This window comes from Myxine glutinosa, unplaced genomic scaffold, assembly GCF_964187855.1.
Source record: "Myxine glutinosa unplaced genomic scaffold, kmMyxGlut1.1 SCAFFOLD_154, whole genome shotgun sequence".
NCBI lineage: Eukaryota > Metazoa > Chordata > Myxini > Myxiniformes > Myxinidae > Myxine > Myxine glutinosa.
The window spans coordinates 496,715-512,462 of record NW_027616366.1 but is presented as its reverse complement, the minus strand read 5'-3'; the positions used below and the strand labels follow the sequence as shown (position 1 = coordinate 512,462).

At 48.5% G+C, this 15,748-nt stretch overlaps 2 protein-coding genes across 2 annotated transcripts; both read left to right on the top strand.

Annotated features, from left to right (window-relative positions):
- Nucleotides 1-1,247: 1,247 nt before the first annotated feature.
- On the top strand, nucleotides 1,248-15,362 carry LOC137433508 (DNA repair and recombination protein RAD54-like). Its single transcript, XM_068125837.2, has 6 exons — nucleotides 1,248-1,299; nucleotides 3,620-3,651; nucleotides 3,958-4,041; nucleotides 9,281-9,487; nucleotides 9,582-9,745; nucleotides 15,164-15,362. Exons 1-6 carry the CDS (start codon nucleotides 1,248-1,250, stop codon nucleotides 15,360-15,362), a joined length of 738 nt encoding a protein of 245 aa, XP_067981938.2.
- On the top strand, nucleotides 11,408-15,096 carry LOC137433706 (uncharacterized). The gene is made up of 5 exons (XM_078768705.1): nucleotides 11,408-12,090; nucleotides 12,412-12,895; nucleotides 12,949-13,177; nucleotides 13,397-13,685; nucleotides 15,079-15,096. The coding sequence occupies exons 1-5, from the start codon at nucleotides 11,731-11,733 to the stop codon at nucleotides 15,094-15,096; spliced, it is 1,380 nt and encodes a 459-aa protein (XP_078624831.1). The 5' UTR covers nucleotides 11,408-11,730.
- Nucleotides 15,363-15,748: the final 386 nt, after the last annotated feature.

The window sequence follows — 15,748 nt, the reverse complement described above, 5'->3', positions numbered from 1 at the left end:
ACGGGAACAATCCGACGCGTATGAACGCCCATACATCACTGCGGGGACATCTCGACAGACTCGACCAGAGAGAGCTACCGCCGAGGTCGTAGATGCAGCCTTGGCACCTCCGCCAGAATCAGAGACCCCGGCCACTCCCGAGGATCCCGATCCGGGCTTGACGGTGGCCGCTGCAGCAGGACCCAAGTCCGGAAGTAACGCTACGTGCTATTTCTGCGGGAATCGGAATCATCCCAGGTCTGTTTGCCCTGCTAAAGATGCGAAGTGTCATTTGTGCTCAAAGCCGGGACATTTTGCAAAAGTTTGCCGAGCGTCGCGGGGCAAACGAGCCCGCTCGACGATGAATGTGCTTATCTCCGAGCCAGCGGTACGAACGGCGTGCGGCGCGCCTCGCCCGACTTTGATGGGGATCGCCCCTTTCCGTGGGCCCCGAGCTGAGAGCTCGACCTTGGTGAGACTCGCCGCGCCGACTAAACAAGTGTCGCAATCACTTCAGTACGCGGCGCGACCGTCCTTGACAGGCATTCTTCCGACACCCTGCCAACTTCCGGGATCGGCTACCCGATCAGCTAATGCTGGCTTTGAAACTCTGCACGTGGCACGAGCGCCCTCTGGAGGCCGCACGACTGGCCTACACACGACTTCAACGGCACGAAAGACTTTAGCTGGCGTTGGATCCACACGTGAGGCACGAGCGCCTCGCCTTGACGAATCGATAACTACAGGTCCACCTGGCCTGGCTCGTGGCTATAATCCCACTCATGATCGAGGGAATTTTTGCTAATGCTTTGATCGACACGGGATCCATGGATAGTTATGTTGATTTTCGACTTGTGCAGAAACATGGATGGCCGATCCTTGGGACAAGATGCCGAATCTTTATGGCCTCAAGTGCTATGGCTTAGCACAAAAGGGGAATGTCGACTGAAGCTTGTGATTAAGGGTCGATTGTTTCCGGATGTGCATCTAATGGTCTTACCAGCATTATGTGCAGAAGTTTTGCTAGGACATGATTTTATCAAGCGACATGGACGTTTGGAAATGGAATTTGGTGGTACTGATAATCTTGCTGTGTGTGCTCTTGCAGGGATGGAAATTGAGCCACTGTCGCTGTTCCCCAATATGACCACGGACTGTACACCTGTCGTGGTTAAATTGTGACGCTACTCACGAGCTGACGCACAATTCATTGCGGAAGAAACGGCCCAGCTACTAAAGGAAGGTATCGTAGAACCTAGTCGGTCGCCATGGTGGGCCCAAGTTCTGGTGGTACTAAGCGAATCGCATCGCAGACGCATGGTAATCGACTATTCGCAGACGATTAATCGGTTTACACAGCTGGACGCCTACCCACTCCCGGGGGAATGGACTCCCTGGTTCGACAGGTGGCACAGTATTCGGTCTATAGCTCTCTCGATCTGCGTAGTGCGTATCATCAAATCCCCATCTCCGAGGCGGATCGCATCTATACAGCGTTTGAATCGGGTCAGAGGTTATACCAGTTCACCCGGCTACCTTTCGGGGTCACGAACGGGGTCACTTGTTTTCAGAGGGCTATGGACGACCTCATCGCTAAGGAGAACTTGACCGATGTCTTTGTTTATCTGGATAATCTAACGGTTTGCGGGTATGACCAGGAACATCATGATGCTAATCACACATCACAGACAAACATACAAACACACATACACACATACACACATACAGAGATTAATGGAATTATAGATAGACTAGGGCATGCCCGTACTATATCTATATCTAAAATTATATCCCCCCCCCTCTATTTACATGAAATGGTTTGGTCCATTCGCAAAGCCAAAGCGAACGGCTTGCGAGTACGGTGACTATCCCCCCCCTCTATTTACATGAAATGGTTTGGTCCATTCGCAAAGCCAAAGCGAACGGCGAATGGCTAAATCGCCATAGCCGTACCCGTACGCTCTCACATCACGCATCTCACATCACGCATCATGTTTTTAATTCAATTACTATCCGTAATGGTGCATGCTCTCACAGGAGCTCTGGAGGGTCGCATATCGCAGTTACGATGAATCGCAAATTAGTTTTAATTAGTTTTAAAACATAGTTTAACGCCAACATAGCGCCAACATAGTTTGCCAACGTGAAATAAATGAATACGCTCTCAAATGTGCTGTCCGAGGCAGAGTCTGTTCGCCACGTTCGGCACACGTGATAGCTCGCTGCTCTCTGATTGGTTGAATCGTTTTTTGGACATAGCTCGGTAACTACTTGTCCGATTAATTTCAAACCTTGAAAAGGCACATCCTCGGGTCCCCAGCAATATACCTGGCAAGTTGCAAGTATATCGGACCCGTGGTTGTCGAGAAACAGCGGTCACAGACAAACAAACACACAGACACACACACAGAGATTAGTGGAATTATAGATAGATGCAGAATCGAAAATGTTACAAAGAAGCCATAATGAGGCTGGGCCAATGGGCCATGTGAAGCAGTGAAATGTGAGCTGATGGACATGGTGGGTGAAGAGAGCCTATATAGTCTGTGGGGTATGGTTTATGTTGCATAAATGTCTCCATTTTAATGACACTGGTCCATTTTAATAAAAGAAAATTATTGCATGGTAAAGCTGCATATTTATGCATGAGGTTCCACATAATAATGCACGACTTCTCTGATGCTCTGCACAACCCTCTCTTCCATTTTACAGATGGCTGCATTGTGCCATAAAGTACCGCCATCCCACTGGCAGGCAGACAGGAGCTGTCTGACTCTCTGTTGATCTGGAATTGTTTTATACTGGTCTGACAAATGGAATGAGTCTTTGAAACCTCATTCTTCTTTCATATGGCTCAAGCGTGGGATAGATGAAATAAAAGTTGCTGTACTCTGCCAATCGTGGGCACGTGACATTATGCTTTGTAGCTCCTGGCACATATCCCCTTTTACAGGTTGTGAGTTTGGCAGTCCTGCACTAGATTGTCTGTAATCTGGAGGTTACCACACTCGCATGAAGGCGATTCCGCAGGTCCCCACGTGAACTTGTTGCTGCTAAACTGGTCAACGCCAGTTCGAAGCTGGTTCAAGCGGCACCATTCCTTCAGGGACATGTCACATCCTGGAGGTTTAGTGGAGGTGGAGAGATATTGTAGATGGCCTTCAGGTTGGTTCGGTCACCACTAGTTAATGTGCCATGTGTGCCTGCCAGACCCATCATCTGAAGTGATGTGGGGTTGGCCTCTCTCATAAAGGTCTTCCTGCTTTTCAATTGTTTGGCAAGAGGGAGGGGGGGGGGGGAATTCTTCAAAGACTTATTGACGTGGGTGTCCTGAGATGTTAGAAGCTTTGGGTGCTGCATGTCTTTTAGTAGCTAGATGCTTGACGTGATGGTGGTGAATGCCAGCAAGTACTGAGAGAGAGTGGGCTGTTGACTGACTGTTAGCCCTCAGATATGTTGAGCTGCACGTCAGCCTTTTTTGTGTGAAGGCTTTTGTCCGAAGCAGAGACAGTATTCTGCAGGGGCATATATTAATGTGAGTGTTGAGGCTTGGAGAGTAGAGAAGTCATTGCCACAGAGTTTGTGGATCAATTTGAGTCTTGCAGCTGCTTTTACTGCTACCTTTTCTGTATGCTGCCAGAGGGTCACAGCCCAATAGAGTTGCACACAAAGGTAAGTAAGTATCTGAGGGAAGGAGAGAGGGATGTTGTTCAGCTTGACTTTCAGCTGTCTCCTTGCTTTGCTATCCTGCAGATGGAAGACGGAGTATGCTGTTTTCTGAACATTGAGACAGTCGCACCGTTGGTGGTAGTAGAGGCTCATTGTTGCAACATCTTTGCTTAGTGTCTTCAACTTTCTCAAATGTCTTGCCTGCATGTGATCCCAAAATGGCAAGATCATCAGCTTAGGCCTACATGTTAACCAGGAGTCAGAGCCTCCATTATTGTGATTGTTTAACCGACTCGACTGTCCATTCAGGAGAACCCAGAAGCAATGATTGCAAGTAATCATTTGGATGTTGTGGACAATTTCTTGAAGAGAAAATCAGTCTACAAGGGCTTGGTCTGTAGCTCATGGTGTACTGCTCTTCCCTGTGACCCACAAAATAATCTACGGGATCAGCAGAGAGTCACACAGCTGTAGTCTGTCTGTCAGTAGGATAGGGGTATTTTACGGTACAATACGGTGTTAAGACTCTCAAAATGCACTTTCACCGCACACCTCCAATCCTTTGGTTTACTTTTCTGTGATTTGTGGAAACACCTTCCTGAGGTTTTTTAACCTCACTCTTCCTTTGAGAGCTTCAAACAGGCTGGTCACCTGTCATGTATGCAGTGCAAATGTTCACCGTTGTATCCCTACACCGGGACCGGGTGGTATCCCTACACCAGAGCTCGGATGGCGCTGCTGTGAATCGGGCCTTGATCGGCAGAGTGAATAAACGCGTACGACAATTGATCGCAGTTTGTCGAGATACTTTACATGGCGACGAAGGTAAACATCTAGACCATGACATCTTTCGGCCATATCGATGAATTCGACCCTCATGAGGGGGATTTTGACACGTATTCTGAGCGTTTGTCTTTCTACTTCGAGGCGAACGGCATTGCGACCGAAGGCCTGATGAAGGCCGTCTTCCTGTCCGTTTACGGAGGTGAGACGTTCACACTCGTTAAAAACCTGATTCGGCCTCGGACAATCCAGGAGCTCACGTATGCAGAGCTCAAGGCCGCTTTGAAGGAACATTGCAACCCATCTCCTTCAGTCATCCTGTGTCGGTTTAATTTTTACATGTGCAGACAGCAGCAAGGTCAGTCGATCGCAGACTTCATTGCACACCTCAAAAAACTGTCACATCTGTGTGAGTTTGGGGACACGATTGATGACATGCTTCGTGATTTGCTGGTGGTTGGCATGTCCGATGACCGCACTCGTAGACGCCTGCTTGCTGAGAGAAGACTGACGTTCCAAAATGCCAGAGACACCGCAATTTCCATGGAAAGTGCTGAACGCAACGCTACAAGCATCGGTGCCACTCGCTCATCTGGTACCAGCCCTGCTGTGAATCGGTTGGATCATGTTCAGCCACAACGTTGGAACAAGGCTCCTCGTCAGAAGCCAGTGCAGTCTCAAACCCACAACAACTGTTTTCGGTGCAACGGAAAGCACCCTCCGGAGACGTGTCGGTTCAAAGATGCCACCTGCCATTTCTGTTCGAAAACTGGCCATATTGCTCCAGCTTGCATCACTCGCAAATCGGGAAAAGGAAAAGCTGCTGACAAGATTCATCAGTTTATCGGTTCGGAGGAACCCGAGCTTGACCAGGTGAGCTCTGTTTCCGACAACTCAGAATCGTATGACCTGCTTCATATTGATTCTCACCATAGGCGGGACCCTCTTCTTGCCAATGTTGTCGTCAACAATCGACCATTGCAAATGGAGGTCGACACTGGTGCGGCCGTCTCGCTCATCAGCCATGCTGTTTTCACAAACCTGTGGAGTGATGCTGACCGACCCCATCTGAAACCTACTACCTATGGACTCTCCACCTATACAGGTGAGAAGATTGTTCCCTGCGGTACATGTGATGTCACGGTGGGCTACGATAACCGTGAGTTTCACCTACCCCTGATCGTCATTCCTGGAAAGGGCCCTTCCTTACTCGGCAGGAACTGGTTGAGCATAATTCGACTGAAGTGGGAAAGCATTCATCAACTCCGGGCAGCCAATGTTTCTCCTACCGCAGCATACACACTCAAAAATGTGCTGGATACGTACCCGGATGTCTTCAAGGATGAGCTTGGAACCTTGAAAGGACATACGGCTAAACTCAGGGTTGACCGGGATGCCAATCCTATATTTTGCAGGGCTCGCCCAGTCCCTTTCGCCCTGCGTGAGCGGATTGACAAGGAACTGGATCATCTTGAAAATCTGGGGATCATCGAGCAAATCCAGTATGCCGAATGGGCGGCGCCCATCGTTCCAGTCATAAAATCGGACCAGTCCATCCGCATATGTGGAGATTATAAAATGACCGTGAACAGGTGTTCTTCATTGGATAAATATCCAATCCCGAGGATCGAAGACCTCTATGCTCGTCTCACGGGAGGCAAGACTTTTACGAAACTCGATCTCAAATCCGCCTATCTACAGCTCTGCTTGGACGAGAATTCGAAACAGTATCTTACCATCAACATGCATCGTGGGTTGTATAGGTACCACCGACTTAGTTTTGGAGTGAAATCTGCACCTGGAATTTATCAGCGTGTCATGGACAGTTTGTTTGCCGCCGAACGCAACGTCGTTTGTTACCAGGATGATATTCTGGTTACTGGTCGTACGGACGCGGAACATCTACAGAACCTGGAGAGAGTTCTGGAGAAGATTTCGGACTCCGGCCTACGTTTGCGTCGAGACAAGTGCAAGTTTATGGTGCCATCAGTCACGTACCTGGGTCATACGATTGATGCCGAGGGTCTACACCCGACAGATGAGAAAGTCCGAGCTATCAAGGATGCTCCTTCTCCACGAGATGTGACCGAATTGAAGTCATACCTCGGTTTGCTTCAGTTCTATGGTCGTTACATCCCGAATGTGACCGACGTTTTGGGCCCCCTTTATCGGCTTTTGAGGAAAGGAGTCTCCTGGAGCTGGGGGTCTAGTGAACAATCAGCATTCCAGACCTCTAAGGATCTGCTCAAATCGTCCAATGTTCTCGTTCATTTTGATCCAGAGAAGGATCTTGTGCTGACATGCGATGCCTGTCGGTATGGAGTGGGGAGTGTATTATCGCACGTGATGCCTGATGGTACAGAAAGACCGGATGCATTTGCATCCAGAACGTTGACCCCGGCAGAGAAAAACTATTCCCAACTTGACAAGGAAGGATTGGGAATCGTTTTCGGCGTTGGCAAATTTCGCCAGTACCTTCTTGGACATCATTTCACGATTCGCACTGATCACAAGCCGCTGATCAGTCTGTTTGGTCCAACTAAGGCGACATCTGACACTACCGCCCAGGATCATCCGCTGGTCCCTGTTTCTCGCTGCTTATGACTACACCATATGTTATAAGCCCGGTTCGTCTATCACAAATGCAGATGCCATGAGTCGGTTACCCCTTCCAGAATCCGTTGATGATTCGCCTACACCAGGATCCATTATCGCACTGATGGATCATCTGGAAGATTGTGCTGTCGATTCTGGCCAGATCCGCACTCATACTCGACGAGACCCCGTTCTGTCCAGAACTGTCCAGGCTGTACAGCTTGGATGGCATTTGCTACCTGAGGGTGACCCAGATTTTGCGGCTTTTAAAGCACGTAAAAACGAACTCAGCGTGGAAAATGGTTGCCTACTCTGGGGATGTCGTGTCGTGATCCCGAAAAATCTGCGTTCCAGGGTCATGGATTTGATCCATGACTGTCACCCCGGGATTGTGAAGATGAAGTCACTCACCAGAAACTATGTGTGGTGGCTGAATCTTGATGCTGATATCGAACATCATGTTCGACATTGTTACCCCTGCCAGAGCACCCGGAATACACCTGCGAAAGCGCCACTGCATCCCTGGGAATGGCCCAGCGAACCGTGGCATCGCCTACATCTCGATTATGCCGGGCCTATTAACGGCAGCATGATTCTAATAATTACGGACGCGCACACAAAATGGATTGATGCCTATGTGACGCGTGGTACTACGTCAGCCATTGTCATCGAAAGACTCAGACGCTGTTTCGCCACTCATGGTCTGCCCAGGATGATCGTGAGTGATAACGGTTCGTGTTTTTCCAGTACCGAGTTTGCCAAGTTCACACGTCGGAACGGCATCAAACATAAGTTTGTCAGCCCACATCACCAGGCTTCAAATGGCTTGGCCGAACGATCCGTGGGAATCATCAAATCCGGATTGCAGAAACTTCAGGAGGGAACCCTGGAAACAAAGCTGTCTCGTCTCCTGTTCAAATACCGCATCACGCCACAATCAACAACCGGTGCAGCTCCGTCTGAGTTATTGATGAAACGACACTTGAGATCGACACTTGACAATCTCAAACCAGACATATCATCAAATGTTTATCAGAGCCAGCTTAATCAAAAGTTGGTGCACGATAAGACGTCCAACAGTCGATGTATCAACATTGGAGATCCAGTGTTTGCCCGAAATTTTGGTGCAGGTGCGACGTGGCTACCGGGAGACATCATCGAGAAGCCAGGTCCACTGTCCAGTGTGATTCGCCTGCAGGACGGCCACGAAATTCGTCGACATCAGGACCACATAACCTACCGTCACTGTGAGTCGATGGAGCCTGTAGCATCGTCACAGTCAGGACAACAGTTCGACCCGCCACTGCCGGAGATCGTCGTGGCCGCTCCAGCCAGCTCGGATGCCCCGAAAACCTCTGCAAACGCTACACCCTTCGTGGAGACCAAAGGAATCACCTCGGACTCTGTATCCACTGGTACACCGCGACCCAAAGGAATCACCTCGGACTCTGTATCCACTGGTACACCGCGACGCTCAATGCGTGAGAGAAAAGCACCCGACCGGTTGAATCTTTGAAGATGTTTTTTTTCACGTTGACACATGTTCTATTTTCACGTATTTTCATTATTCTCATAACCGTTTGCACACATATTTTCACATGTTTTGGAAATGTTGCTTTTGAAATGTCAATTCTGGAAATCTAGCACGTATATTGCTCTTGGTAATTTTGGACTTAAAGGGGAGGATGTCATGTATGCAGTGCAAATGTTCACCGTTGTATCCCTACACCGGGACCGGGTGGTATCCCTACGCCAGAGCTCGGATGGCGCTGCTGTGAATCGGGCCTTGATCGGCAGAGTGAATAAACGCGTACGACAATTGATCGCAGTTTGTCGAGATACTTTACATCACCACATTCCCATGCCATTCTCTGTCCCCTACCCATTATCTTTTCTACCTCCATGAATCATACCTATCTCAACCCTATTACTTGCAGGTTATCATTTTTCCTCCTCTTTGCCCATTTCTTCATTTCCTTGTTTTTTGTAAAACTATGGCTCCTTGTCACCAGTGTCAGTTTGTTACCTCACTTTTCCATGGGCCACCATCATGTATTAAATAAAATCAAGTTGCACTGCAGTCCATTTAATGAATATTGGTAGTATAAGTTAAAAAGAAAGAGTACCACTTTATGAAAGTATGTCTTGGCTGTCCAAATTTTGACCACAAATGCTTCATAAATCGCTCGGTGATCTAGGTGAACAAGACGATGATGGCACTGTTTTGTTTCTATGTAAAGACTGACTTGTTGGGGTTTATACTGTCACACTGCCCAAGCAGAGTCCAGAATTTATATTCATGTTGAGCAGCAAAGCTGGCGGTTGTGGTTTGAACCTAATTGGAGCAAACCGCCTGATCATGTTTGATCCCGACTGGAATCCAGCAAACGACGAGCAGGCCATGGCGCGGGTGTGGCATGACGGACAGAAGAAAACGTGCTTCGTGTACCGCCTCGTATCGGTAAGGATTCGTGCACGTCAATGGAATAAAAGTATTTTCAATGTGGCAATGGCATTATTGGATGACTTGTGTTGGTCACTTCCTGATACTGCAGACTGGGACCATAGAGGAAAAGGTTTTGCAACGTCAGACTCACAAGAAGGCTCTGAGTAGTTGCATGGTGGATAAGGAGATGGATGTTGAGCGGCACTTTACACAGGGTGAACTTCGCGACCTATTTGTACTCGATGAAGAAACCACGAGCGACACTCACGACAAGTTCGTTCCTCATTCCACTCCTTTCCCATCTGCACACTTGGCTTAAGATACTGGGACCCTGGAGTTGAATGCCATATACAACAACAACACAACAGGCATTTTAAGGCCATTTTCCCTGCTGGAGCAGGGGTTAGCCTTGTGGTCCCCATGACAATCCTCTCCATTTTTCCCTATTTTCTGCATCTCCCCTTGTTAACCCCCTTGCCCGCATTTCTTCTTCCACCATCTTCAGCCAAGTCTTTCTCGGTCTTCCCCGTCCTCTACTTCCTTCTACATTCATTTCCATCACTCTCCTCAACCAGTCACTTTCATCCATCCTCAACGCATGACCAAACCATCTGAACCTCTTTCTCTTCACAGCATCCATCACAGGCTCTATTCCCATCATCTTTCGCAATTCATCATTTGTCTTCCTTTCTCTCAACGATACTCCACACATCCACCGAACCATTCGCATTTCCACCCATTCCAGCCTTCGTTGTTGCTCTACGTTCATTACCCATGTCTCGCTCCCATAAATCATAACACTTCTCACACATGCAGCATACACCTTTCCCTTCAGCTTCAACGACACTCCCCTCCTCATCAACACGCCACTCAGTTCTCGAAACTTCTTCCATGCACATCTCACTCCAGCATCCATTGCCGAGTCTGATCCACCTTCTCCATTCAGCATGTCTCTGAGGTAGCAAAATGTTTTCACACCTTCCAGCTTCATGCCATCTCCAAGATCCAACTCAACATTTCCTCCATCTGCAGCTCCCTCTGTGCACACCTTACACTTGAATGTAATTGCCACACTGGTTAATGACCCTCTCAGACCACTACATTTTTGATGAACCCACTCAGCGCACATTGTACAAAGGTGGGCGGTCCGCTTCGAAAGTCCGCTTATCCGCTTATCCGCTGCAGCGGACTAACGTTTTCGAAGTGGATAAGCGAATCGGAACAACCCCCGGAAACCGAAGCGGATAAGCGTAAGCGGACTACTGAAAAATTAAAGCGCATCGCGATTCGCCAAATCAGCTGTTAGCCTGAGCCGTTACTCTAGAATTGTGAATATTTATTTAAGTGAATAATAAGTGAAAACTGAATATTTTATTGGACGCTAGAGCGGCAATAACGTCAAGATGGAGAGATTTCTGACTCTCCAGCCCAGCGGCAGTGCCAGGGACAGGCACACGAGCGACGCAAACCAGCAGTCCCAGCACAGCGACATCCACAACTCGGCGGTCAACATGATGGGGGACGTGGAGGACAGTCAGGAGATCTGCGCCCTGACCCCTCAGCTCGCGCGCAGCGAGAGCAGGATGTCGCTGGACTCAATCGAGTCGGCTGAGATCAACGTGACAATGGACACAGACAATTCCAGCCTCAGCCAGAAGTGGAGGCACATCGCCCCCTTCTTCAAGGTCGTGGACAGCAAGGCCACGTGCACCAAGTGCTCAAAGACACTCAAAGCCCAGCCCGGATCAAGTTCAAACTTGAAGGTGCACTACCAGAGGTACCACGATGCCCAGCACAACGACCTCAAGGCGGCCCTCGACGGCGGCAGCAGACCCGGCCGCCACAAGTCCTTCCAGGACATGGCCGGTGCCAGGAGGCAGGCCAGCATCGAGGAGACCTTCAAGGAGAAGTTCAGCCAGAAGAGGTGTCTCGACCTTTACTATAGGTAGGTAATTTTATATTTTAATTAAACTCATTTTCATTTGTCAACTTAAAGTAAGAATATATTAATAACTTCGGAATAAATCGGTCCGTTCTATTCCGATTTAATCGGAATTTATCGGATTCAATCGGAGGCACGTTAATAATTATAAATTCAATGTTAAAGTTTTTTTGACTGTTCAAAAATATCTTTCAACAATTTATATGTCTCATATAAATAATTTATATGAGACATATAAATTGTTAAGAGTTTTCATTCATTATATCAATTTATAATAAATTGATATAATATATAATTCAGGTCCTTCATTGGCTGCATGAAGCCCGCCTCGGAGACAGACAACGAGCACAACAGGGCCCTGTGGGCGTACGCCTGCCCACAGTTCAAGGTCCCCTCCCGGCGGAAGCTCACTCGGGACATCAGGGCGATGGGGGACCAGGCCAAGGCCGACCTGACGGACCTCCTCGTCAAACAGGAGTTCGTCGCCACCACGGCCGACAGCTGGTCGGCAAGCAACAGGGCCTTCCTGGGGATGACGGTGACCTGGCTGGAGAGGGTCACCTTCGAGGGGCAGTCCGCCGTCCTCGGGATCAAGGAGATCACCGTCAGCCAGACGGGCCAGTACCTGGCAGAGGCAATCTCCGAGCTGCACGATGACTTCGGCATCAAAAGAAAGGTGTGTAAACTCTGTAGTTTTAGAATTTAAAATTGTTTACAAAATTTATTTTCAATAGATTACAATTAACAATAAAAGTATGCGTTTTTTATGACAGTGTTTAAATATAATAGTCAAGATTAATTAGATTATTCAGGCAACTTAAAATGAATTGTTTTAGCAAAATATAATGTGTATTAAGTGACGTATTACAGTAATACGTCACCTAATACACATTATATTTTGCTAAAACAATTCATTTTAAGTTTTAAAACTTTTAATATTAACTGTAAGTGAAAAATGAAAATAAACTTTGTTTTAAAACAGTATTTTGCTTTTCAGGTTGTCAGCACCACCACTGACAACGACGCCAACTACATCAGCGCCTTGAATCACTATGGGGCCCTCGGGCGCGATGACGAGCAGCTAGACGTGGTGGAGGTGGACCCAGAGGTGGTGCAGACCAACACCATCCTCGTGGTGGACGCCCTGGAGGAGGTGGACCAGCAGGAAGAGGTGGTGCACGTCCCCAAGCATCGCCGCTGTGCGGCACACACAGTGAACCTGCTGGCCTCCAGGGACGTCGAGAAGGTGCCCGGCTGGAGCGCCCAGCCCAGGCCGGCCTTCACCAAGCCGGCCGCCAAGGCCCAGGACCTGTGGAACGCCCAGAACAGGAAGACAGTGACCGCCAATGACATTAAGACGGCCCTGGGCAAGAAGCTTGTGACCCCCGGCGTCACCAGGTGGAACTCTAGCCACGACGCCTACAAGTGCCTGCTGACCGAGGTGCTTGACATGGACAAGAGGAACAACCTGAACCAGATCTGTCAGCGGCAGCACCCCCACCCCCTGCCGCACATCACGGAGGACGACGTGCAGATCTGGTCGGCGTACGTCAAGGTGACCGCCCCCTCGCCGCCTGCCTAGACGTACTCCAGGGCGAGGAGAAGGCCTACATGGGGTGCCTTCTCCCCCACCTCCAGGTGCTCAAGGACTTCCTGGAGGCGCTGTCCATCGACGGCAGCATCGTCCACGCCCAGAACCTGGTGGCCAGCCTCCTCCACCAGCCGTCCTGCACCAGGAAGGGAACAAAGGGCTTTGACGGCAGGTTAGTTCTTATATTATTATTATATTTTATCACAACAAGTTGAAAATTAATAAGTGCTTCTTTCTTCTTATATTATATTATTATTAAATGATTAAAAAATCCTTGCCGGTCTAATGATTCATTTGAAATGAATTAAAATCAGTTGAATGACATTTAATTTTTCAATTTACAAATCTGAAATTATTTGACATTTGTTTTATAACTTTTCTTTTACTTCAGGTTCAGCCACCTCTTCGTGGACATGGACCTTTTGATGGCCACGGCGCTGCACCCCCAGCACAAGCTCGCCACGGTCAGGGCCATCTGCAGGAGGCAGAACAACGACGCCATCTGCGACCTGGTGAGGGACAAGCTCATCAGGGACCTGCTCGCCCTCGTCCTGCCTGACGAGCACCTGGACCCTGCCCCCCAGCAGGGACCCCAGCCCGGCTCGAGCAGTACGGATTACCTGTTCGCCATGGAGGAGGGGCAGCAGGAGGAGAACCTCGAGGAGAAGATCAGGGAAGAGGTCAACAACAGGTCGAGGAAGCCGCTGAGGGGGAACCCGGGGCTCTCGCCCAATCTCTTCCCGCTCGAGTTCCGTGATGCTTGGGTAACTCTATTTCTCAGGCATAACACGCCGCTCCCGAGCTTTGCCTCGGTCGAGCGCGTGTTCAGCTACGGGTCGGACATCCTCAGGCCTAAGAGGTCGGCCCTGGCTGCACCGAACTTCGAGGCCCTCGTCTTCATGAAGGGCAACCTCCAAATCCTCAAGAAGGCCCATGAGGTGGAGGAGGAAGACGAGGACTAGTCAACAGACTGCTAGTCTGTTGACTAGTAGACTCTCTTGTCAAAGAAAGGACGGGCAAATTGATTTTTCTTTAATGTAACTTGCATATATTAAAATTATATTTAAATTAACTGTAGAGTAGAGTAGAGTCGAGTGGAAAACTTTATTTCAATAAATTTTGAATAAATTTTATTTAATTAAAAATGTATATTTTTGATCTTAAAAGCTGTTTGTCTTTGTAGTAGTTAGAAATGGCTATTTAGGCTTAAAAAGCATTAAATTCCCTTTAGAAACGTCAAAAATCGCTTTAAAAACGTCGAAGCGCTTTTAAAAAATCGAATCGAAGCGGATAAGCGGATAACCGGTAAGCGGGCTAAGATTTTCGGCCGCTGAAGCGGATAAGCGAATCGGACTACACGGGCTGGCGGAGCGGATAAGCGGTAAGCGGACTTAAAATTTTCCAAATCGCGCCCACCTTTAACATTGTACATTGAATGGAGTTCACTCCGACACCCTTCCTGCACAAAGCACACTTCCCAGTTCTTTACACCTCACCACATGCTTTACCACTTGCCATCACCTTCGTCTTTCCCATATTCACCTTCAGACCTTTTGTCTCCATACATTCCTTCCACTTGTTCATCTTCTCCTTCAGTCCATCCATACTTTCTGCAATCAACACCAGATCATCTGCATACAACACCTCCCATGGCAAACCCTCCTTTACGTTCCGAGCCAGCACCTCCATCACAGCTACAAATAGTAGTGGACTTCGTACCAACCCCTGATGCGCTCCCACCTTCACCTCAAACTCACCACTGTTCCCGTCATTCGTCCTTACAGCTGTGCGCGCTCTTTTGTACATTGCCATCACTACTCTGATCAACCATTCCTCCACTCCTAACTTACTCAATGCCCATGTCACTACTTTGCGTGGAACCCTATCGAATGCTTTCTCCAGATCAACAAACCCAAGAAACAACTTCTTCCTCTTCCTCCATGTACTTCTGCATCTGCCTTCCAATAAAAAGCATGTCTGTCGTTCCTCCTCTGCATATACTGCATTGATTTATGTTAGCAAATTAATGATTATGTATAGTGTCTTCTAATATCCCTGCCTTATATATGAAAGGTGTACAAGATCATATGAAAGAATGTAATTCTTCATTTCCTTCCCCAACTCCACCACACCCCTCCTCCTTTCCCCTTGCCCATAGATTTCGCTGCCGTCGTTGTGTGAACGGCATCCAGGTGCGCGCACCTCCAACGGAAGCAGACTGTACGTCAGCCCTATCGCAATGGCAGCACAGTGCTGAGAGGCGCCACCTGCCAGACACTGCACTCCGTGCCGCTTGGGATGCCGGCATTTCCTTTGTGTTCCATCAACGCTCTCACGACACGCGCACTCTCGTGTGAACCCATGTGTACTTTATCCTAAAGGCATTACATTTTTAGCAAGCGCTTGCATTCCTTCCTGTGGAACCACTCCCGCAGGCCTCAGGAACCGAGTGAGAACTTTGGGTGGAAACTTGTTTTATAAACTCAGAAATGCAGCATGCCACCAGGCAAAGGATTGAAGAATGGTATCACAAACCTCCACCATTGTTGGAATGGTGAAAGTGATCTACTGTATCACAGTTGCCATAACGATGGCTTGGTTGAGAGTTCGCCGTCACGCTGCACTTGCAAGTCTGCTCCATACTGTAAAGCAAATGAAGTGCTGTTTTGAGTTGGCCGTTTAAATTTCCCACTTCTCCTTGCAGACAGCTTGGAGCAATGCTGGCAGACTAAGTCGAAGAATT

What these genes read in the sequence shown, in the direction of transcription:
- LOC137433706 (XM_078768705.1), top strand. Translation starts at nt 11,731, where the DNA reads ATGAAGCCCGCCTCGGAGACAGACAACGAGCACAACAGGGCCCTGTGG. An exon ending in GAACAACCTGAACCAGATCT is followed by an intron (nt 12,896 to 12,948) that starts GTCAGCGGCAGC and finishes GACGACGTGCAG; the next exon opens with ATCTGGTCGGCGTACGTCAA. An exon ending in ACAAAGGGCTTTGACGGCAG is followed by an intron (nt 13,178 to 13,396) that starts GTTAGTTCTTAT and finishes CTTTTACTTCAG; the next exon opens with GTTCAGCCACCTCTTCGTGG.
- LOC137433508 (XM_068125837.2), top strand. Translation starts at nt 1,248, where the DNA reads ATGGTGGGCCCAAGTTCTGGTGGTACTAAGCGAATCGCATCGCAGACG. An exon ending in AATCGCATCGCAGACGCATG is followed by an intron (nt 1,300 to 3,619) that starts GTAATCGACTAT and finishes GTATGCTGCCAG; the next exon opens with AGGGTCACAGCCCAATAGAG. An exon ending in CAATAGAGTTGCACACAAAG is followed by an intron (nt 3,652 to 3,957) that starts GTAAGTAAGTAT and finishes CTGTCCATTCAG; the next exon opens with GAGAACCCAGAAGCAATGAT.